This window comes from Urocitellus parryii, chromosome 6 (genome assembly GCF_045843805.1).
Source record: "Urocitellus parryii isolate mUroPar1 chromosome 6, mUroPar1.hap1, whole genome shotgun sequence".
NCBI lineage: Eukaryota > Metazoa > Chordata > Mammalia > Rodentia > Sciuridae > Urocitellus > Urocitellus parryii.
Window position 1 is genome coordinate 151,111,815 of NC_135536.1, and position 23,676 is coordinate 151,135,490.

General features: G+C 44.0%; 1 protein-coding gene across 1 annotated transcript in view; it reads left to right on the forward strand.

Moving 5' to 3' along the window:
• The first annotated feature begins 11,983 nt into the window (after window positions 1-11,983).
• The window catches only part of Acss1 (acyl-CoA synthetase short chain family member 1), a 60,965-nt gene continuing 49,272 nt past the window's right edge, over window positions 11,984-23,676 (forward strand). Inside the window, exon 1 of the mRNA XM_026393024.2 lies at window positions 11,984-12,351. Within this exon, the coding sequence (XP_026248809.2) occupies window positions 12,024-12,351 (328 nt within the window). The 5' untranslated portion in view covers window positions 11,984-12,023. The remainder of the gene's footprint in view (window positions 12,352-23,676) is intronic.

Genomic DNA, 23,676 nt, shown 5'->3' on the forward strand with positions numbered 1-23,676 from the left:
TACATCCTCTTTTCCAAATTTTCTATCCTTTTTTGACTTTGTGCCATATTTTCTATTAATGGAGAATTTATTCATAGTTATTAAATAAGGCAAAGTAGAGACATATCCCATGATCTTATATTTTCCAACTTATCATTCTTATTTATTCCTTCTTCATCCCACCCTCTTCTCCTTTTATTTTTCTCCTTTTATATTTATTTATTTATAAATGAAATCATTACCAAGAGACTAAACACCAAAAACCAAGCAGGACCAATGATCCTGAAAGTATCCAGATGTATTTTTCCCTTATTTTTTTCTATTGGTGCATTATAGCTTTATAGAATGGTGGGATTTGTTGTTGCATATTCATATATGTGCACAATACAACAATATAATTTGGCTAGTATCATTCCCTACTATTTCTTTTTTCTTTTTCTTTTCTTTCTTTTTTTTCCTTTGTGATAGGCTCTTACTATTTGATGCAGCCTGGTCTTGAACTCCTGGGCTCAATTGAGCCTCCTGCTTCAGTCTCCTGAGTAAATGACTAGGTCTTTTTATTCGCCCCCTCCCCTTTTTTTAAGAGACAGGGTTTTCAGGGTTTTGCTAAGTTGCTTAGGGCCTTAAGTTGCTGAGGCTGGCTTTGAACTTGTGATCCTCCTGAATCAGCCTCCTTTCCCCCCTTTTTTTTAAAAAAATACTTATTTTTTAGTTTTAGGTGAACACAATATCTTTATTTTATTTTTTATGTGGTGCTGAGAATCGAACCCAGTGACTCACATGCTAGGCGAGCGCACTACCACTTGAGCCACATCCTCAGCCCCTCTTTTTCCCTTTTTATTTGACCAACTTTTGTTCTATTTCTTTCACCAATAGTTTGAGATATGTGTACACACACACACACACACACACACACTTTTTTTTAGAGAGAGAGAGAGAGAGAGAGAGAGAGAGAGAGAGAGAGAGAGTTTTTTTTTTTAATATTTATTTTATAGTTCTCGGCGGACACAACATCTTTGTTGGTATGTGGTGCTGAGGATCGAACCCGGGCCTCACGCATGCCAGGCGAGCGCGCTACCGCTTGAGCCACATCCCCAGCCCGTCTGTTTAGTTTCCTAAGAATTGTGCATAAATTTTAAACTATATACTTAATCATATGATTCTACCAACACCTAGAGTCACACAGCATTTACATCATTCTTCCATCCAGGAAAGAGATTTTGCATAGTTTTCCTCTATCTGTGGTTCTCCCAGACAAAAAAAGTAGCTTTGGAAGCAACTCCTAGAGGAAAACGTAGGTCAAAATTCCAGTGTATGTGCACAGGCAATGATTTTCCTAAAAGGACCCCTAAAGCTCAGGAATTAATGCCAAGAGTTATTAAGTGGGATGGCATCAAATTAAAAAGCTTCTGCACAGCAAAGAAAACAATTAGCAATGTGAAGAGAGAACCTACAGAATGGGAGAAAATCTTTGCTAACTACTCTTCTGACAGATTAATATCTAGAATATATAAATAACTCAAAAGATTACATCGAAAATCAAATAGCCCAATTAATAAATGGGCAAATGAATTAAGCAGACAATTCTCAAAAGAAGAAACATAAATGGCCAACAAACATATGAAAACTGTTCAACATCATTAGCAATTGGGGAAATGCAAATCAAAACTGTACTGAGATTTTGTCATATACCAGTGAGAATGGCATTTATCAAGAATACAAATAACAAGAAATGCTGAAGAGCCAGACGTGGTGGTGCATGCCTGTAATCCCAGCAGCTCAGGAAGCTGAGGCAGGCGGATCGCCAGTTCAAAGCCAGCCTCAGCAATGGCGAGACACTATGCAATTTATTGAGACTCTGTCTCTAAATAAAATACAAAATAGGGCTGAGGTTGTGGCTTAGAGGTGGAGTACCCCTGAGTTCAATCCCCTGGTACCCAAAAAGAGAAAAAACATGCTAAAGAGGATATGGAGAAAAGGGAAAATTTTTACACTGTTGGTGAAACTGTAAATTAGTACAATCGCTATGGAAATCAGTGTGGAGGTTCCTTGAAAGGCTAGGCATGAAACAGCCATATGTCCCAGCTATACTACCTCTCAATATTTATCCTAAAAAATTAAAGTCATCATACTATAAATGATACATACATATACATGTTTATAAGCAGCACAATTCACAGTAGCCAAACTATGGAACCAGCCTAGAAGTCCATCAACAGATGAATGGATAAAGAAAATGTGGTATGTATACACAACAGAATTTTTTTCAGCCATAAAGAAAAATGAAATTATGTCACTTGCAGGAAAATGAATGGAACTAGAGACCATTATGTTAAGTGAAATAAGTCAAACTCAGAGAGTTAAGAGTTGTATGCTTTCTGTCATAGGTAGACACTAGAGAGGAAAAAGAAAACAAAAGTTGGGGGCAGATGTAATGAAAAATCAAAGGGAGATCAGAGAGGTAAGGGCCCAAGGGGTGGGAGATGGGATGGAGGGAGGAAGTGCTGGGGAGTGATAATGGCCAAATTATGTCATATTATGTATCGTGTGCATGTATGAATATAAACAAATTCCAACAGTAGGCATAACTGTAATGTGCCAATTTAAAAAATATGGAGCAAAAATAAGATTTAAGAAGACACAGACTAGCTTTGGGGTTGGGGATGTAGCTCAGAGGTAAAGTGCTTGCCTAGCATTCAGAAAGCCCTGGGTTCAACCTCCAGTATCATTTAAAAATAAATAAATAAAAAGTAGCTTTGATGGCAAATACAGAACTTCACCACCAGGTGGAAGTGTTGGCCAATTTAACATTTTCTTAAAATTACTGCAAGGAATTTGGTTGATGATATTAACTCCTGATCAATAAATAAACACCCTCTTGGGTCCCCAGCTGGTGTCTTCAAAGTAGGGGCACATTTATTCTCTCTTTGAGAGCCACAGGGATTGGTTCCAGAAAGCAACGTCCAGCCCAGGTGATTAGCACATGCTTGCTTCATTTCTGACTCTAATAAGTATCATAAATCTTCAAATCCTTGGGTTTGAGCTGAGAGGCTGGGAGGCCCACACGGAAGTTCCTGAGGCCACAGGAAGAGATGGTGATGGCAGTTTCAGTTGCCTTTGCCTCTGGGGGCAGGGCTCATATCTACCCAAACACCCAAACGCTGTTCTCTGGTTTCCTTCCCTTGGTCTTGTGCCTTTTGTGTGTGTGTGCTGGGGATTGAACCCAGGGTGTTTTACTGCTGAGCTTTATCCCAGTTCTTTTGTTATTTTGAGACAGGGTCTCATCAAGGTGCTAAGGGTGACTTTAAGTTGCCTAGGCTGGCCTGGAACTTGAGATCCTCCTGTCTCTGTCTCCTCCTGAATTGCTGGGATTTCAGGCATGCTACACCACACCCGATTGCCATTGTGCCTCTTATTGTAGAGGAGCCAAGAAACCAGGGTGATTATTGCAAAACAAGCCTCCAAGCCATATCTGCTTGAAGGTTAAAACAGTTTGTCTGGGGGCCAGGGATGTGGCTCAAGCAGTAGCGCGCTCGCCTGGCATGCGTGCGACCCGGGTTCGATCCTCAGCACCACATACCAACAAAGATGTTGTGTCCGCCGAGAACTAAAAAATAAATATTAAAAATTCTCTCTCTCTCTCTCTCTCTCTCTCTCTCTCTCTAAAAAAAAAAAAAAAAAAACAGTTTGTCTGGCTCCAAGACCACCTAAGCAACAAGGTGGGGTATCAGTGAGCACAGGACCTTTGGCTTAGAGTGAATGGGCTGGTACGAGCTGCTGGACAATGCACCCATGGTACAAAACCACGAGGGCCTTAACTGAGAGCAGGTTGTGTTGCTGCCACAGTGAAGGATTCACTCAGGGAGGAAGCTCAAGTCTTCCAGGATAAGGGTGCAGCTTTTTCTCTTTTTTTTCTTTTTTAACACTTATGGAGAGCTGCATTGGGTTAGTAAGAGTAACCAGGGTCTGGGGTAGTTCAGTGCTAAGCATGGGCAATGCCCTAGATTCAATCCCTAGACCTACAAAAAAAGTACCAGGATTTAGTGTTGATGGAATTTAGTTAGCATATTGCTAGAGCTGACTCCATCATGGAGTCTGACTGCTCTGCATCCTGCAGTGCCCTCAGAATATCACAGAGTAAAACTGCATGACAGGTATCCCATAGCTTCAGGAAAGATACTTGGTGGTCACTAGAGTTGGTCCTGGTCTTTACTTTCTATCTCTTCCCAGTCTTAATGGTAAACCTCTCTGTCCTGTGTATGGCTGAGGCTTGACTGCAGAGTAGAGGGTGACTTCTGCTCACCCACAGGGATAGGAGTATAGCGTTGTACGGTGAGACCCTGGGCATGTTGCAGCTGTGCTGGGCCCTGACCATTGAAGTGGATGTTCATGCAGATCCCCCACCCTTCGTGGTTTTGCCTTGCATTCCAGTTATTTGAACTGGTGTCTGCTCTACCCTCACCCCAAACTTCCTACAGATTGTGACATGGTTCAGTGCAGGGATTGGAGCCAGTCCATCCTTGCTCCACTGAAGGACCTCAGCTCTGGGTGGTGTGCACTGGATGGCCTCTCAGATATCCTGTGTCATTGGAAAGAAATGTGTAGCATGGAGGAAGTGAAGGATGAAAAGGACTCAAGGAGATGTGGGAAAGAAGAGTGGGGATGGAGCTTTTCAGTTCCTTTGGAGGCCATTGACCTCACAGTGACTGGATTTGGTGGCTCCACCCCAGGCCTTGCTGGAATCTCCAGGGGCTCTCCTCAACCAAGGCTGTTTCTTAGGTTAAAGAAAATTTCAGGAGGCCAAGGTTTTGGACTGGGCTCCCTGCCACTGGGTCCCAGTGGTCTAGACTCAAAGTAAAAATGGAATCACTCAGGCTAATATTCGAGACACCAAACTGAAACTAAGCTTTTTATCTGACCTTTCAAGAAATCGACATTAAAGAAATAATAGCCAAATCTCCCCCAAACAGGACAGTCTCAGTTGGCCTGATAATGAATTTCTCTCCACCTTAATCTTAAAGTCCCCAATGAGCATCCTAATGTGAACCAGTTATTTCTCTATTGTTCGGTCTCCCTATCCTCATCTTTCAAGGAAAATAACTTTGAAATAACCAAACTGTTTTTTGTTTGTTTGTTTGTTATTGTTCTTTGTTTTCATTCTCTTTGGCCTTTTTCTGTCTATAAAACCAAACTCCTCTGCTCCATCCATTAGAATACTTAATCTATGTTATGGGATGTAGTATTACCTGATTCTAGAATTGAAAATAAAGCCAATGTAGATTTTTGAATTTTTTTAATTGTTTTTTTAGTTATACATGACAGTAGAAAGTATTTTGACGTATCATATACACATGGAATATAACTTCCCATTGTTGTCGTTGTACATGATGTGGAGTTACACTGGTCGTGTATTCATATATGAACATAGGAAAGTCAAATCTGATTCATTCTACTGTCTTTCTCATTCCCATCCCCACTCCCTTCCCCCTACTTCCCCCTGTCCAATCGGTAAAAACTGCCCCCTACCTATTGTGAGTCAGCACCCACATATCACAGAGAAATCCAAACTTCGTTTTTTGGGGGGAGTGGCTTATTTTACATAGCATGAGTCTCCAGTTCTATCCATTTACTTGCAAATGCCATCATTTCATTCTTCTTTATGGCTGAGTAATATTCCATGTGTATAGGCACAACATTTTCTTTATCCATTCATCTGCTGAAGGGCACCTAGGTTGGTTCCATAGTTCAGCTATTTTGAATGTTGAGCTGCTATAAACATTAATGTGGCTGTGTCACTATAGTACACTAATTTTAAATTTGGATATATGCTGAGGAGTGGGATAACTGGGTTAAATGTTGGTTCCAATCCAAGTTTTCTGAGGAATATCCACGGTGCTTTCCAGAGTGGTTGCACCAATATGCAGTCCTACCAGCAATGTATGAGCATAACTTTTCCCTCACATCCTTGCCAACATTGTTACTTGTATTCTTGATAATTGCCACTCTGACTGGAGTGAGATGAAATCTCAGTGTAGTTTTGATTTGCATTTCTTTAATTGCTAGAGATGTTGAATATTTTTTCATATTCAATATGTTTTCATATTCTGTATTTCTTCTTCCAGGAAGTGTCTGTTTAGTTCCTTTGTCCATTTATTGATTGGATTATTAAGGGGTTTTTTTTTGGTGTTAATTTTTTTTAAGTTCTTTATATATCCTGGAGATTAATTCTCTATTTGAGGTGCAGGTGGCAAAGATTTTCTTCCATTCTGTAGGCTCTCTCTTCATGTCAATTGAGATTTTTAAGTTGCTGTAATTTTGTCATTTGACACCTGGGAGCATTGAGTGCTCCAACTTGCCCAGTATTATGAGTGGTAAGAGCTATCAGGGCAAATAGCAAAGGGGTCTTGGTTGATGGTACACCAAAGCTGTTCAACCAGTAAGCTCTGGTGGCTGAGAGCTATGACTCCTTCGCTAACCAGCTGCCTGATCTCAGTGCACTTCTATCCTCTCTGAGCTCATTGTTTCACCAGTAGAATGAGGACCACAGCATCCATCTCTGGGGTTGTGAGGGTCAGGAATCGTCTCTGACTTAAAAATCAGTACTAAGGGGGCTGGGGTTGTGGCTTAGTGGTAGAGCATGTATAATGCACTGGGTTCGATCCCTGGCACCACATAAAAACAAATGAAATAAAGGTATTATGTCTATCTACAATATATATATATATTTAATTTTTTTAATCAGTCCTGAGGTAGAAGACAAGCCCCAGATTCCCATAGAAACCTCCCCAAGCTCATGCTACTTCTGCAGCCTGTGCTTTTGGCTGTCCACACGGGCCTGGCAGTGTACAGGTATCCCACTAAAGTTAAATCTAGGAGTTTCTTGGAGGAGAAAAATGTCACCTGCGCTGCCTGGATGGCCTGCTACTCTCCCATCCTTCCTTCCTATTTTTATTTCCACTACTGGAGATTGAACCCAGGGGTACTTCACCACTGAATCACATCTCCAACCCATTTTATTTTATTTTATTTTTTTAGTTGTAAGTAGATTCAATACCTTTATTTTATTTATTTATATGTAGTGCTGAGGATCAAACCCAGTGCCTCACATGTGCTAGGTGAGGGACTTATCACTGACCCAGCCCTCATTTCATTTTTTATGTTGAGTCAGGGTCTTGCTAAGTTGCTGAGGCTTGCCTTGAACTTGCAATCTTTCTGCCTTGGCCTCTGGAGCTGCTGGGATTACAGGCATGTGACAATGCCAGGCCACTATTGAGGGCCCCAGGAAGCCAGCTGTGCAGACACCAAGACCTGATGGGGCTCACTCTTCTTCTAGTTCTCAGAGAGTTGGTTATTAGCTGCCATCTGTGAGGCAGCAGGGGTGACCTTGGCCTTAGACTGTGACAGTCATAAGGAAGTTCCCCACATGGCCACTGGTGTGAATTGGACAGCAGGGAAGTGCAATTTTGCACCATCTGGTTACTTCTGAAATGCTTTATGTACACATGATCACTTCTCTTTATCCAACCTGAATAGGAAACAGAAGCTACATGTTTCTTTATTCTGTTTTGGTTTTGGTCTGGGGATTGAACCCAGGGGTGTTCTACCACTAAGCTACATACCCAGTCCTTTTTATTTTTCAATTTGAAACAGAATCTTGCTAAGTTGCAAGAGTCTCACCAAGAGGCCGAAGCTGGTGTTGAATTTGAGATTCTCCTGTCTCAGTCTCCAGGGTACCTGGGATTACAGGTGTGTGCTACCACAACCAGTCATATTTATTTTAAAAAGGAGTTAGGAGCTGGGGCTACAGCTCAGTGGTGAAGCACGTGCTTAGCCTGTGCGAGGTCCTGTGTTCCATTCCCAGCACTGGGGTCTAGGGGTGGGGGCAGTTCATTTGATGTATTTTATCCCTGTAGAAGTATAGAAAGTTAGAAAGTGAAGGTGACAGAGGGAGTTATCACTCATGCACTCCCATGGCTATGATAAAGGTGTTTTCTGTTTCGTCTTTCTAATTCATTCAACAACAATCTACTGAGATTTTACTACATGCCAGGACGATTCTAAGTTCTGGAAACATAGCAAGATGACTGGTATTTCTTTTCCCCAAGAGCTCCCTTCTACTAAGAGAAGAGAAAAATAAACAAAGAACACACACACACACACACACACACACACACACACTACAGAAAAAAAAAATAAAGTCAGTAGTTAGGACTCAGGCATGAAGGGTTGAAGATGTGATTCCATGAAGAAGAAAGAGAAGATTTCCTAGAAATGTTTGAGGAAACCTGAAGGAACTTGGGAGAATGGTCTTTGTAGACATCTAGAGCCGAGCATTCTAGGCAGAAGGGAGAGCACATGCAAAGGTCCCGAGGTGGGAGCATGGCTTGTGGTTGGAGGACAGAAGGAGGCCAGTGTAGCTGGAATTCAACTAAGCGAGGAGAGAGAAGAAAGAGAATCCTGAAGGGGATGAGGCTGGATCTGATAGGACAGCAGTTTCCAACTTGAATGTGCACACAGATCTCCTGGAAATATGTTAAAATGCAGGTTGTGATGCAAGTCTGTACTGGAGTATGGCAGTCTGCATTTCTAAAATGTGGCCAGATAATTCTTATGCTCCTGTGGACCACTCTGTGCTGTGTAGTGAGGATGCAGCTTTGTGTGCCAGGATAAGGATGTGACCTTTCCTCTGAGGGAACTTAGAAGTCTTTAAATTATTGTTCTGAGCTGCAAAGCAATTTCATCTGACGTGTGTGTGTGTGTGTGTGTGTGTGTGTGTGTGTGTGTGTGTTTTGTTGGCAATGAAACCCAGGGTCCAGTGTATGCTAGGCAAGTGCTCTGCTTCTGAGCTACATCCCCAGAACTTGATCTTTGTTTTCAAGCAATTGCACTGACTGTTGGTTAGGCTCTAGAGAGCAAGGGTAGAAGCCATTAGAAGCCCCCTAAAAAATCGGGGTGCAGGGAGGTGCAGGGAAGAGCACAACAGTGTGTGTGGTTTGGATAGGAAAGGGGAAGTGTGATGGGGGAGGGGCCAGATGCTGCAGATATTTTGCAGGTGATCACAAGGATTTGCTGATCGATTGTGAATGGTGTGTGAGAGGGAGGAATCTAGGGTGACCAAGGTGTACTCTGAACAATAAGAAAAATATGTTTTCCATTCTCTGACTTGGAAGATAAAGTATTTGAAGGAAGAATTCTCAAATATTAATTGAACATTTGGATGCGGCTCTGACATTTGGAGGAAAGATCCTAGCTATAGCTATCAACTTGAAAGTCAATGAACATAGAGCTGGCTGCTGTCTCCTAAGGGGTGATCATGAAGTGGGGGGAGGGGTTTTGAAGACGAAGCCCAGGAACAACCCAACGCTTCGAGGTCAAGGAGATGAAAAGTAACCAATAAAGGGAACTGAGAAAACCCCTGAATTTTTGGTCCCAGTAGTATTAGCTACCTGTGACTGAGATACAAAGCCCCACTATTGCCATTTAGTGGCCTAAACAATATTTTACTACTTCTCATACTATGAATTGACTGCAAGGTTCGTTTTTACCACACTGATGCTACAGTATCCAAGGTGGATTCGTTTGTGTCTGGAAAATTAGTGGTCCTGGTTGTGGGCTAAGGCAGCTCTATTCTCTCTGTGAAGTCTCTGCCTCTAGAAGATGAGATCACTTCCCCACTGCATGGTAACTGGGTGACAGCAGCTGGGGCTGCTGGGCCTCTCAGGACCTAAGCCCAGAACTGTCAGAGCATCACTTCTGTCTGCCAGGTCCTATTGGTCAAGGCATGGAGGCTAGCCCAGACTCAGGGCAAGAAACCAGGCTACATTTTTTTTGGGGGGGCTACTGGGGATCAAACCCAGGGCCTCTCACATGCTAAGCATGTGCTTTTTCTCTACAACTGAGTTACACCCCACCCCAAGCTCCTTGATTTGATGGAGCAGCAAATTATCCTGTGCACCCAAGGAAAAGAAAGACCACATGCTATGTTATATTTCCTCTATTCATAATTTTATATATTTGATTAAAACCAATAAGTTAGGACAAGTGGTATAACTGGAGATGCTGGTAGCTAATTTTATTCTTCCACTAGTCAACCATATGGGGTGTGTGTGTGTGTGTGTGTGTGTGTGTGTGTGTTATTGGGGGTTGAACCCTGGGCTGCTCTACCACTAAACTATATCCCCAGCCGTTTGCCCTTTTTAACTTTTTTATTTTGAGACAGTCTTGCTAAGTTGCTGAGGATGGCCTCATAGTGGTGATCCTCCTCTCTCAACCTACTGAGTTGCTGGGATTACAGGCATGCATCACAGCACTTGGCTCAACCATGTGCTTTTTTAGTAAATCCTTTTATTTGTTTGGGCTGTTTCCTTATGTGGTCCACTACAGGACTAACAATCAGAGGGGAATGGTAGCACTAGATAACTTTAAAATTTTTCTGCATGTTTTTTTTTTTTTTTTTTTTTTTTTGCTGTCTTAAGGCTTGCAGTTTCTGGCCACGTTTTTTTGTTTGCTTTTATTTGTCTGTTTGTTTGAGACAGGGTCTCCCTATGTTGTCTAGACTTGTCTGGAATCAACTGATCCTCTCACCACAGCCTCCAGAGTAGCTAGAGTAGCTGGGATTACTAGCGTGGGCCACAGAACCCGGCTTAGATAACTCTTAAACTAAATAGAAAATGCAGGTCAAGTGCTTGGCACAGTGCAGGGCACATGTTGTGCTAGCTACTGTAACTGCCTTATAAATCTCTATTCTCTGGCAGGAAGCAACATTCTGCACAGGGTTGGTGCCTGAGCTGGAAGAAGACCCTCTGAAGGCAGACTCTCGTTCCTCTGAAGCTATCACAACTAACCAGAAGAAATTCTTTCCAGCACAAAGAACTCAACAAACCGGTTTCTCCATGTTTACCTTATTTATTATGTGTTTACTTCTTGAATGTTGAAATATGTAAGGACCTTGTAGAGAGAAATTCCTTTCTATCATTCTTTGTTCTTCGTTCCTACACAACAAAAACACCACCGGCTCTATTGAGCTTACTTTGCGTCATGCTGACCACTGCAGGACATTTAACAGACATTATTTAGTTTATTCTTTACCACAACCTCCGGGAAAGAGGCATTACTCCAGTTTTCCAGAAAAGGAAAATGAAGCAGAGAAGTTAAGGAACTTGCCCAAGGTCACAGAACTAAAAATGACAGGGTTTCAACCCAGGCCACAGACGCTAGAGAATTCAGAGAAAATCCCCATCGCCCCAGTCAGCTGAGGTTAGCAGGAGCATGCACTTGTTTCTCAGTTACACTTTTCCCCTGGGCAGGAAGTGACCCTATCAGAACTGATGCCGGCAGATAGTGACTTGAACATTGGGCCCTCAGACCACGGACCCATGCATTCTCTCTCTGGCTTGAGGGTTCCTGCCAACTCATTCAGCTCATTACCCCAGGGCGCTTATGTGTGCATGGGGGTAGCGAGGGGTACAAGCCAGCACCGCCTGGTTGTGTTCATTTTCAGGGGCGCATAGAGCGATTGAAACTTTGGCCTCAGCTTCCAGAGATGCTGAACGGATCAAACTTTGGTCCTTAGACTCACCTGTGCAGTTCGATCGCTCCATTCACCAGTCTCTTACCTTCCATGCCGGCTCATTCCCACCCCAGAAGGCTCCCTGCGCCCCAGTCCCTGAGCCTGCTCTCCCGTGGCACTTGCCCCCGCTACTGTTGCCTGCTTGGAGAAGCTGTCTAGGCTTAAACAGAAACCAAAACAGCCGGACGCCCAGAAGCCTTGGGGAGGGAGGGCAGGCCAGTGGGGCGCAGAACTAACTCATTTGGGTCCCGGAGCCAGCTGGGCTCCGCACTCCCTTCTAGTGCCCCTGGCTCAGGCTGCTCCCCTCTTCCTTTTCAGAGCGGGAGAAAACGGGTGGCGACCCCGGCGGGCTCCAGCTAACAGCTTCTGACGGGCGAGGAGTGGGTGGGGGCCGGAGGGCGGAGCAGGGGCGGAGCTCGCGGAAACTCCAAGTGGAGCCCCGACTCTTCTCACCCGCCTTGGGGCGTCGGGCGACATGGCGACGCGCAGTGTGGGCCGCGGCGTCGGGCGGCTGCTGGGCAGCCTTTGCAGGCGTCCGGGGCTGCCGGTGCGGCCCCTGCGCGGGCTGAGCGCTCAGGGCGGGGCAACTTCCCACCTCTCGGGGAGCGCCCCCGCCGTAGCCGCAGCGCAGCCGGGTTCGTATCTCGCTCTGAGCGCTCAGGCTGCCCAGGAGCCGGCTGCCTTTTGGGGGTCGCTGGCGCGAGATACGCTGGTGTGGGACACCCCCTACCACACTGTCTGGGACTGCGACTTCAGCAGTGGCAAGATCGGCTGGTTCCTGGGAGGCCAGTTAAATGTATCTGGTGAGTGGCCTACGGGGGACTCTGGACGCTCCCGACTCACGAGTCCCGGGGATACTCCAGGAACCTCAGAAGGCAGCAGCTGTTCCTGGGCCAGGCGAATCGCAGCTGGCGTCTCGGCTGCCTTAGAGCCATCCCCTTCTCTAGTATTCCGCTCCACTCATTCAACCCTAAGGCTTGTCACCCCGGTCCCGCATCCCTCCAGGTCCTAGGGAATGCAACCCCCTCCTGGCCAGCTGCAAGCCGGGAATCCACAAGTTCGGCTCCAGGCACTGCCTATGGAGTCTCGGCTCCACGTCAGCTTGGCCTTGTCCCAGGGAAGCTTCTCAACCGACCATCTCCTAAGTTTAATTGCCGAGTTCACAGTGTCTCAGAGCGCAAACTGCGGGGAGCATCGGACAACAAACTGGGCCAGGCTTGGGTGCAGAGTGCCCTGCTCAAGGAACCGGGACTTCCCGGCTCCTGTACCTGGGCGGGAGGGGAAAATGGAAAGCGTGTAGTGGTTGTCACCTATGACTGCCGTGCCTGGGGACAGACCCTGCTGCGTAAACAGTCGTGGCGAATGGCCTGGGGAAGAGAAACACTGACACCCTTACAACCCCCACTCAGCGTCTGGAATCCGTTATCTCCTTACTCAGGGGTTTGTGGGAGGGAAATTCTCTCTCACCCCTCCCCTCTCCCCAAGACCTGCACCTCAAAGGCACAAACCCAGCTTTGGAACCGGTGGGACTCCGATCCCAGAAACTAGCTCCAGCAGACTGCTAATCCTCTGATTTCTGCTGAGCTAGAATCCAACTGTTCTGCTAAGGTTTGGGGGTGGGGGAGGTATATGTGGCACTCTGACCCCAGTATAAGGCACTGAGGAGGTAGAAAGAGAAGGTCCTGGAACTGAGGGCGGGCCTCAGACGAAGGGCTGCTGTCCTGCAGGATGGGGATAATGGGTGTGGTGGGTCTGCCAGATGTTTAAGAAAAGGACAACAGATCATGCCCTGGTCAAGGCCCAATTTGGAGGTGGGATCCTGTCTCTTCAGCTTCATCATCCCAGTTATTCTACTCCTCTGAGCCTCAGTCTCTCATTTGGTTGTTGGTGTTTTGTATTCTTTCTTTCTCTCTTTTCCTTGGAACTGGGGATTGGATCCAGGAGTGCTTTACAACTGAGTTACATCCCCAGTGCATTTAAAAACAAAAATATTTTTCCCCCAAAACAGAATTTCACTAAGTTGCTGAGGCTGACTTCAAATTTGCAATCTTCCTGCCTCAGGATCCCAAGTTACTGAGATTACAGGTGTGGACCATTATGCAAGTCTCTGTCTCCTCATTTGTAAAAATAATGCTCACTTTTTAGGCTGGCTGTGAGGACAGAATGCTCACAGGTATGGAACAGGCTCTTTGCTTATTGGTGATCCATGAGCAGTAGCAATTTCAATATAGCATGAAATAGCATGAAATTATAGGTAGTGTTTATTTTTCAAGCAAACAAAAAAAGAACTTTGGGCTAGCATTTTCCCCCACATTTCATGTTGTGCTACAGGCTTAATCAAAATGAGTCACTTACTAGATAAGTGTGTTCTTTAAAACTGACTCAGCAACAAATGTCCTTGAACTAATGGAGGTGTGTGTGTGTGGGGGGGGGTGGTGGTGGTGGTGAGAAGTCCTTAGGTTTGCAGAGTTGATGGAATGTGCCCTTGAAGAGTTGATAAAGCAACATGCAGAAGCAAGAGGGCAGAAAGTATGCAGTTCCTTTATAGACTGCCTCTGGACTCTGGAGGCCAAGGCTACTGGGAACATCTATGGTTGGCTCCTGCACAGTTGCAACTGGTAAGACAGTGGATAGACCTCATTGGGCTGACCAAGGATTCTATGAGCTAGGGTCAGGGGTAGTCAGCAAGAAATTCTGAATCCTTTTTCTTTCATTTATTTCTCCTGAATAAAGGCTTGATAGCTCATATTCTGCTCCACTCATTCAACTCTAAGCCATGTCACCCCGGTCCCACATCCCTCCCGGTCCCAGGGACTGCAAACCCCTCCTGGCCAGCTTCAAGCCAGGAATCCACAAGTCTGGCTTCAGACACTGCCTGTGGAGTCTCAGCCCCAGACATTGACCTTCAGAAAACTGTCTTGTAGAAAAGCATCTATTCTGTAGCTTTCTCATCTCAAATGGGCATTCCTAGCCACTCATCAGTCAGCCACATCCTTGTTCATTGCAGACCAGTGTCTGTGGACCAGAGTGGTAAGAATAAGAAAAAGAACAAGCCAGGCTGTGGCTTCACTAGGAGCTACCTAGAAATTTGTGGAAGGGATGCTTTGACCTAGTATCTCTCTCTCTCTGTCTCTCTCTCTCTCTCTGTCTCTGTCTGTCTGTCTGTCTCTCTCTCTCTCTCTCTCTCTCTCTCTCTCTCTCTCTCTCTGTGTGTGTGTTAAAACCAGCAGGATGACTTGTTTACCAAAATCATCCCTCTTGAAACTTGTATTACTCCTTCAGAAATATCTAGATCTAGACCAGCAGTTCTCAAAGCATGGTCCCAACTGGCAGTATTTCCTTACCTGGGAACTTTTTGGATATGCAAATTCTGGGGCCCATCCTAGACTTCCAGAATCATGAACTCTAGGAATAGGGACCTTTCATCTAGAATTAACAAACCTTCCATGCATAAGGATGTGCACCCAGGTCTAAGAATCACTGACATATATTCTCCAAACAGAGGAAGATGAAAGGCCTTCTAAAATAGGCAGAATTGGGATACACATGCTGGAAATAACTCTACTAAAGAAACAAACAAACAATGGCATGTGGGTGTTACAGTACACTTTAGAGGTTCCAGGTGGGTCTTTTGAGTCACACCTAGGTTGGAATCTTTGGGTTCTCTTTACTATACTTTGCTTTTTTCCTCATCTATAAAATAAGGATTGATTGTAGGCCGATTCTATTTCAGTTACCATTTTTGCATACCAAGCCTCCCCCACATTTAGTGGCACAAAGACAACTACCTTTTTATTATGCTCACATGTCCTGTGGGTCAGAATTCTAGACACAGCCTGTGAAGATGACTTGCTTCTCTCTCATACTTGGGGGAGAATCTGCTTGCTTCTCACTCCTGAGTGTGAGGCTGGTTGGTACTATTGTGAGAATATGGTCTGTCCCCTCAAAACTCCCCACTGTGAGGTTAAGATGGAAAAAAATCTAACCTTAGTATTCAGAGATGGGATTTTGGAATGTGATTAGAATTAGATAAGGTCATCAGGGTGGAGCCTTCATGATTAAATCCTGGTCACTTTATAAGAAGAGGACAGAGATACAGAAGATACACAGACAAAGTCCCTGTATCCTGCCATGTGACACCTTTATACCACCTTGGGACTCTGTCAACAAGAAGGACATTACCAGATGTTCTTCAAGGCAAGCTCTTTAACCTCTAGAATTGTGAACTGAATAAACCTCTTCTTTGTTAAATTATTCTGCTGTGATATTTCCTTATAGTCACAGAAAATGTACTAATACAGTTTAAATGACTTGAATCACAGGTTGGGCTCCACTGGTAAACTACACACAGCTTCTCATACCCAAAAATTACACAGAATTTCTCACAGCCTGATGTCTAGGCCCAGGTAATGTCCTGTGGCCTGAGGTCCAAGTGATCAATGCAAAAATTGTTAGGCTGATAAGCCTATTTGATCTGGGAGGGTTACCTGTTTGCCTTGTTTACAAGTTTCCTTATTGATGAGGTTTATCAGCACTCACCTCCTAGGGCTCTTGTTAGGATTAGATAAGACTTATAAAGCACTCAGCACTGTTTTTAATGTATTACAGCCCCAATTACTGACCAGTGTTAATTATTAATGAAACATTTGGGAAGACTGTGTCCTTGAATTTGGCCTTCAGCAGCTGCTAAGAACTGTGTTCCATCTGCACTGGACCATGTGTGTTTGTATCTGATCATCCCAGGATGGGTGAGAAGCTGACTTTAGAAAACACACAGGCACCCAAATTGCTCCCAAAGCATCTCAGTACCTTGCCCATTCAATGCTTTGATAAGGTGGGATGAGGATGTCACTGCCCCCAGAGCAGCTAGGTAGATTCTCCACTCCCTTCAGTGACTTGTCTCCTTTGCCTTTATGTAGGTCTGCTTTGCAGAAGGTTCTTTGGAAAAATAAATTCTATAAAGGGATTCTTTCCCACCTTTGAAATTTGGTTCTGTTTTTTATAGGGTGCACAGGTGTTTTTGCTCTGTGGCATGTAAACTGAAGAAGTCAGGAAGTTGCAAATGAAGAGCTGCAGCATAATGATGTGTGTGTGTGGCTTTCAAAACACACAACTGTGCTTTAATTTCTAAACCCTAAAATTTGAGTCTGATTTATTTAAAAAAAATGGGTGTATTTGTACTTAAGCAAGAATGTAAATAAACTATTTTTAACCAAGCATTGATCTCCCTGCTACCCCCCTGTGGTGCTGGGGATCAAACCTAGGGTTTCACAGGTGTCAGGCCAATGCTCTACTACTGAGCCGCATCCCCAGACAAACAGTGAGAGATTTTTTTTCTTTTCTTTTTTTAATATGTGTACGATGCTATGGATGAAACCCAGGACCTCACATGTTGGGCAAGTGCTGTACCACTGAGCTATACCCCGAGTCCTCTTGGATGATTTTTGGAACATGAATTATATAAAACAGAAATCATTTTACTGCCACTTTCTCTTCTATTACATACCTCCTTCAATAATCCAGAAGACAGATACATTGATGATGGCAAGATACTACACAGTTGCACAGTTGTGCTTCATTTTTCTCTCAGTGATTAAAATAACTTGTGTAAGTTTTTTTTTTTTTTAACTCTAAATGAAAATGTAACTCCAATTTTAGGAGGCGTATCCTCTGGAAGAATCTGAATTCTTCCCAGTTGTCAGAGGCATGACTTACTTTAAATAGCAGATGCTCATGGAAAGTTGGCAAATACAATTTTTGTGACTGACGTAATACCCCAATATGTGCCAAGGAGGTTTGCTATTTAAAGAAGACCATTGTGAATCCTTTTGTGAATTTTAACTCTCTAGTTTCTTTTGATTAAAATTAACTTTTTTTTTTTTTTTGTGTGTGTGTGTGACTAACTGAGGGGTGTTCTACTACTGAGCTAGATTCCTAGCCCTTTTTATTTTATTTTTAAAATATTTTTTTTAGTTGTAGTTGGACACAATACCTTTTTATTTTATTTATTTATTTTTACGTGGTGCTGAGGATTGAATCCAGTGCCTCACACGTGCTAGGTGAGCACTCTACTGCTGAGCCACAACCATAGCCCTTGCAGCCCTTTTTATTTATATTTTTTATTTTGAGACAGGGTCTTGCTAATTTCTGAGGCTGACTTCAAACTTGCAATCCTCCTGCTTCAGCCTCCTGAGTAGCTGGGATTACAGGAGTACACCACTGTGCGTGCTTAAAATTATTTTTTTGTGTGCTGGGTCAACTTCAAATTGGGGTGTGTATGTGCAAGGGATATATTTAAACAACTAACCAGAGTTTTTGGGCTGAGGGTGTAGCTCAGTGGTAGAGTGCTTACCTAGCATATGTGAGAGGCCCTGGGTTTGGTCCTCAGTACTACAAGGGAAAAAAATAGAGTTCTTGAAAATTCCTACATTAGTATTTTCATTTTCATACTGGAAATGATAACACTCTTGTAATTCTTTTTGGTTAGTGAAACTAAAAACCCATGACCCACAAACAGGTATTAGCTTAACTGCTGGGAGGCTGTGTTGGGCCTGGGGTTGGGCCTGTGCTCCAGTGAACTTGAGCCCGCACTCTGCTCCCAAGGGCCTCATCTCTTCCTCAGGACATCAACATGAAGTGGTTGGTGGTCCCATTATCCAGGTGTGGCAAAAAGGCTCCAATTTATACAGTGGTGGAGTAATTTAGAAAATACCCCATCCCACAGACCTGAATTGTAATCAAGAGATGGATCATAAATCAGTTGTCAAAAGACAAAATCAACAATTTAGTTTAACGATCCTGATTTTTTTTTCTTTTGTCTTTGTGTTTTTTTTTTCTTTTTTTTTTTTCTGATTCTAGAATTGGGCAACACTTCTATTTTGTAAAACAGATCCAGTGTTCCAATGGGCGAAGCTTAGAAGAGGTTGGTTTTATAGATAGTGAAGGGTTGAAAAAAGTAGAAACAAAGAACAAAAAACTATTTTGGACATTTCAAAGTTATTTTCCTTTTGTAAGGCAAGAGCAGGGAGACAGAACCATAGAAAAATAACTGACAGGTTTACATCAGTTTGTTTCAGGTTACACTGGGGTGTGCGTATGAAAGGATTAAGGCAGAGGGAACTTTATTACCATGCCAATTGAAACAGGCCTATTGGGGAAGTTTGGCTGTTACCCCACTAGTCCTAATTTTTCTTAAGGGCAGATAAACAGCCTAGTTTCAGCTTGGCGACCTTGAACTTTAACAGGAGTGACTCCATTTTAATTTTTAGCCTGATCTATGTAGGAACTTAATCCAAAACAACGGCCTTCTGTCATTTTTATTCAACATGGTAAACGAACAAGTCCATACTGTGGTAACTTGCTCAAGGGGTTTTATTTATTTATTTTTCTTTCTTTCTTTTTTGCAGTTGTTAGAGGAAGAATGGTGCTCATGATAAAGGAATCTGAGGGTCCCTGTCCTCGGAGACTTTTTGATTCCTATGGGAGTCTGGTTCAGCATTGTGTCCCATAATGGAGACCACTGAACAGAATGAGGAATTAATAAGTGTTGTGGCCAGTTTTCTGCTGGAAGGAAAGACTTTTGTGTGTTGAGAAATTTGAAAAAGGCTTGAAGTAGGTGGGGCTGTGCCTTAGATTGCACTAGGCCTTTCCCCACTCTTCTTGGAAACACTTGGAAATGGATTTTTTTTTGTCCCATTGCCCAGTTCTTTGAATTGAGTTTTTTTTTTTTTTTAAACTGGTGTGTGTGTGTGTGTGTGTGTGTGTGTTTATTTAAATGTAGGATTTTCATCCTCCCTTCCCAATTTCCTTCCCTCCATATTTCCTTTCTTCCTTCCCTCTTTCCCTTTCGCCTCCCTCCTCTTTTCTTCTCTCCTCTCTTCTCTTTCCTTTTTTTCCTTCTGTCTCCCCACCTTCCTTCTTTTTCCTCCTGGATTTGAGGCACTAGCAGAAACCATAAGTAACAGCCAACGTGCCCATAGCATTTTAGGGCCCCTGTCCCTCAGGTAACACACTGTGGTGGCTGTGAGCAAAGATGAGTTATTCTGTTTGTTTCTCGTGAGAACACTCTGACGACCTCTGGCCCCATAACAGAAAACTCTCAAATGACGCCTAATTCCTACAGTCCCACCCAGAGTCATTAAACCACCATATGGAGCAGAAAACTGAGATTTAGCTTAAATAACAAGAACATTGTTAGTGGTTAGTGAGCATTTGGCCAGGGCTTGGACTTGAGACCAAGAATTTTTAGCTATGGCATCAGACTGCCAGCTGGGCATGGCCAGATGCCATACAAGACAGGTGTGATTAATACTCTCCTTCCAAAAGGAAAAAACAAAACAAAACAACAACAAAACCTCCCCCCAACCCATGGAATCCAAAATCTACATATAAGATAGATGTGCTTTCAGATATAAATAAAAAAATTTTACCTAAAAAAAGATAGATGTGGATGTAGACACATGAACATCTGTCGTTGTGTGGCGCTGAGACAAAGGGGGCAGCATGAGAATCATCTAGTTAAAATGGAAATAGGGGCTAGAATGAGGCTCAGCTGCTTGTGTGCTTACAATCCCACTAGGGGATTCTGACACCACTCAAGGTTGAATAGCACCAATTTTGGCTAAAAATAAGATCTTCTATTTGAGGGTCAAAGCCACAAAGATAAGAACTCTGTTTCCTCTTCTGGTGCCAGCTAGATCCCAGTTCCCTCTTCTAGCTCAAGGACTTGAATGGTCCATGTGTTCATCATCCAGAGTTTTGGTGTATGCTTAGCTCTATGCTCTGGGCTAGGCTGTCCATATACAAAATGGACAGGACATCTGGCCCCTGCCCAAAGTGGCACAGCAAGGAGTAAACATTTCAAGCAATTAGAGGAAGGCATGGGTCCAAGGGCAGAAAGATGTGCAAAGAGAAGAAGTGTAAGCTGAGACAGGAAGTATGAGTTGGAAGGTGTGGGGCAGCATCAGGCAGGGGACATACCAGGACCCTGGGGCAGGAGGAGTTCCCTGAACTCTGCACGGCCAGCAAGGAAACATCTTTCTAAGCCTCTGTAGCCACCAGTCAAGTGTCCTCTGTGTTGTGGAGGAGGCACCTAGGGAACACTGCACTTGGGGATTCATTCTGACCTGCCTGGATTTCTGCCATCTAACCAGTCCCTGGGAAGAGATGGACACGCAGCTGATCTCAGTGGTCACCTGGCTGTACTCTAGTACAGCCAGGCTTTCCTCCTCCTCCTTTCTTAGCTCTGACTTCCTGTTTGGCATAAAACAGGTGTAATCACTCTCTGTTGAAGGACAATGTGCCAACACTGTGGCTTTCATGAGAGGATGGGATGCGGTGAGATGAACCCCGGTGAAGTGTAAAGTGTGGTTTGAGCCCTTCCTGCAGCTTTCTGGCTGGGAGCTTAGGCAGGTCACTGGACTACAAGGAAGTCTCTGAGGCTGTTTCTTGATCTGCATCTGGCTAGGCGGCATCTTCAGGGTTATAAAGGGGTCAAAGTTTGTCCGACTAGAACTTCTCAGATGAGAACCTGGACACACAGCTCCTGGGAACTTCTCAGCAGATCTGAGTGGTTGAAGGATTGCATATATCACCAACACCCAGGTGATGGCTGGAGAGGCCCAGGGCTAAAGAGAGCCCAGGTCTAATGTGAGTAGCCTGCTCGCTGCCAACCTGCCTTTTGGGCACATAGCTTTCATCCAGTCCAATTCTGATTCTCCTCCAGAACTTTCTGCAGCACCAATCCTGAGCTGAGCCTTCCTAGCTTGTCATGACCTGCCCAGAGTTACATCCAAGGCCAGGTAGCTGGGGAAAAGGTCTTGTGCCAAAGGATGGCCTCTCTTCTGATTGCTCTAGAAGCCAGAAATCCATAGTTTTAGTGTGAAAAGTCTCGATTTATTGACTGCACCCCCCCCCCCGCCACTGGTCAGAGAAACAGCACATTTGTAAGCTGGACATAGTTGGCCAATATTTGCCAAACCAGTTTGTTCATTTTTCCCCTAACAGCCTTGTTTTTCTCACACCTACCTGAACTAGCCTTTACTTTTCTAGACTATTCTAAGCCTCACCTGTCTGTTAAAATCACACCCTGTTCACATCTCTTCTTTCCTCCACCACAGACAGGGCTCACCTTTCTCTCACCTTTCTCTCTGTTGCATAAAGCTGTTCTTGGCTCCCTGTTGGGGCCATCACAGGGTGACGGTAGAGAGCGCGGTAGCCAGATAGACTCTGAAGCTAATCTGCCAGCATTAAAGCCAGTTCTCCTACTGTGTGACCTTGGCCGACCACTTAACTTCTCTACCCGCTTCCTTTCCCATTTGTAATGGGACAATGCTAGTTCTCACTCCTGGCCTACGGAGGGCGCTGTTCATGTGGAGGCTGTTGCTATTACTCTTTCAGTCTGGGGTTGCTCTTAACTTCCATGGGTTTGCCTTGTTTGGGTAAATTCAGCTCCATTGTTCTGTTTGGACGAATGTTACCGTACCTGCCATAGCCTGCTTTGTGTTTTGGTTACTTGCGTGTTTTCTTATGTTTGTAACTGTTAACCTGCACCCGTGGGGTTGAATATCTGTCCTTGCATTCCCTTCTGTACTCAGCATTGTGTCTTGATCAGAATTGGTGGCCAGGACACTGGTTGAATTAAACCACCTCAGGCTTTATGTACCTCTCCCTTCTGTGCTCCTAAAAGACCCCCCCATCCAGAAAAACACTTGGGGAAAGTGGCTTACAATGAGTGGAATAGGAATCTAGTGTTTTAAAAATCGCATACCATGTCATGCTGAAACACAGACACCCTGTGGTCTTCTTGATGTTATCTGTGGTCTCTGGGTCTGGGTGCTCCAGGGCTAAAGCTGAAAATAAAGAAAGCTTTGTGATAGTTTCCCAGGCACAGTGGTACACACCTATAATTCCAGCTACTCGGGAGGCTGAAGCAGGAGGATCATAAGTTTGAAGTCAGTCTCTGCAAATCAGTGAGGCTCTGTGTCAAAATAAAAAATAAAAAGGGCGGGGGATGTAGCTCAGTGGTAAAGCACCCTGGGTTTAGTCTCCAGTACTGTAAAAACAAAAAAAACTAACAAATAAATAAAGAAACTCTTGATGATGGTGTGTGTGTGTGTGTGTATGTGTTGATAACTTTACTAAACAGAGTGTAGCCTGGCTTTGCTGTGTACACATGGCATCTGAAGAAATGTGTACACACACACACTATATCTATTGATTGTACAACTCTAGATTTGCCACTAAAACCCCTTTTTGTCTCCCTCTCTCTACCTATCCACCCTCCCACTCTTTTTTTTTTTTTTTTACATCATGGGAATTGAATCCAGGGGTGCTCAACCATTGAGCTATATCTCAAGCCCTTTTTATTTTTAATTTTGAAATAGGGTTTTGCTAAGTTGCTGAGGCTGGCCTTGAACTTGTGATTCTCCTGCCTTAGCCTCCCAACTAATTGGGATTCCAAGTGTGAGTCACTGTACCTGGCTTCACCAAACCCCTTCTTAGTTCAACCTCTTGCTTTACCTCTCTTTTAGTTTTTGGGCATATCTTCTCTTCTTTTTTCTAGTACTTTAAAGAAATTTCCTGTATCAATTAGTAGTACTATTAATTTCCCTCCTGTATCTACATTTATTAAAATTTTTGAGATACAAATTACATATGGGACACTGAGGTGACCCTGAAAGACCAGGTGGACTTGCAACCACTGACCACTGATCTCCTCCTCCCCCAAAATCTATTCAGAGTACTCATTTCCTCCAATTACTTGGGTACCTTTGTTAGGAAAGTGAGTAAGGAGGAATTGGCTTTGAGGGTTGGTTGCAAGGGTCTGTTTAAGTAATTGGTCTGAGTTAAGGTCACCTTTGAAATCAAATGAACAGTAAACAGGATGTCAGCAAATGAACAGATCATACTAATCCTCAGGTTTACAGTAAACCAGTAGCACTGACCTTCCATTTTTTTTACAGGCAAGTCATGTGATCTGAGCTTTGATAATAGAGGGGGAAGGGAGCAGAACTTTCTGGAAAACCAGATGGCATTTTCCCATCATTGAGTCACTTTTTGGAACAGAGGCTGGTTTATACGGTGTCAGGTGGAGAGAAGATTTGGATCCCTGCGCTGGCTGGTACCTC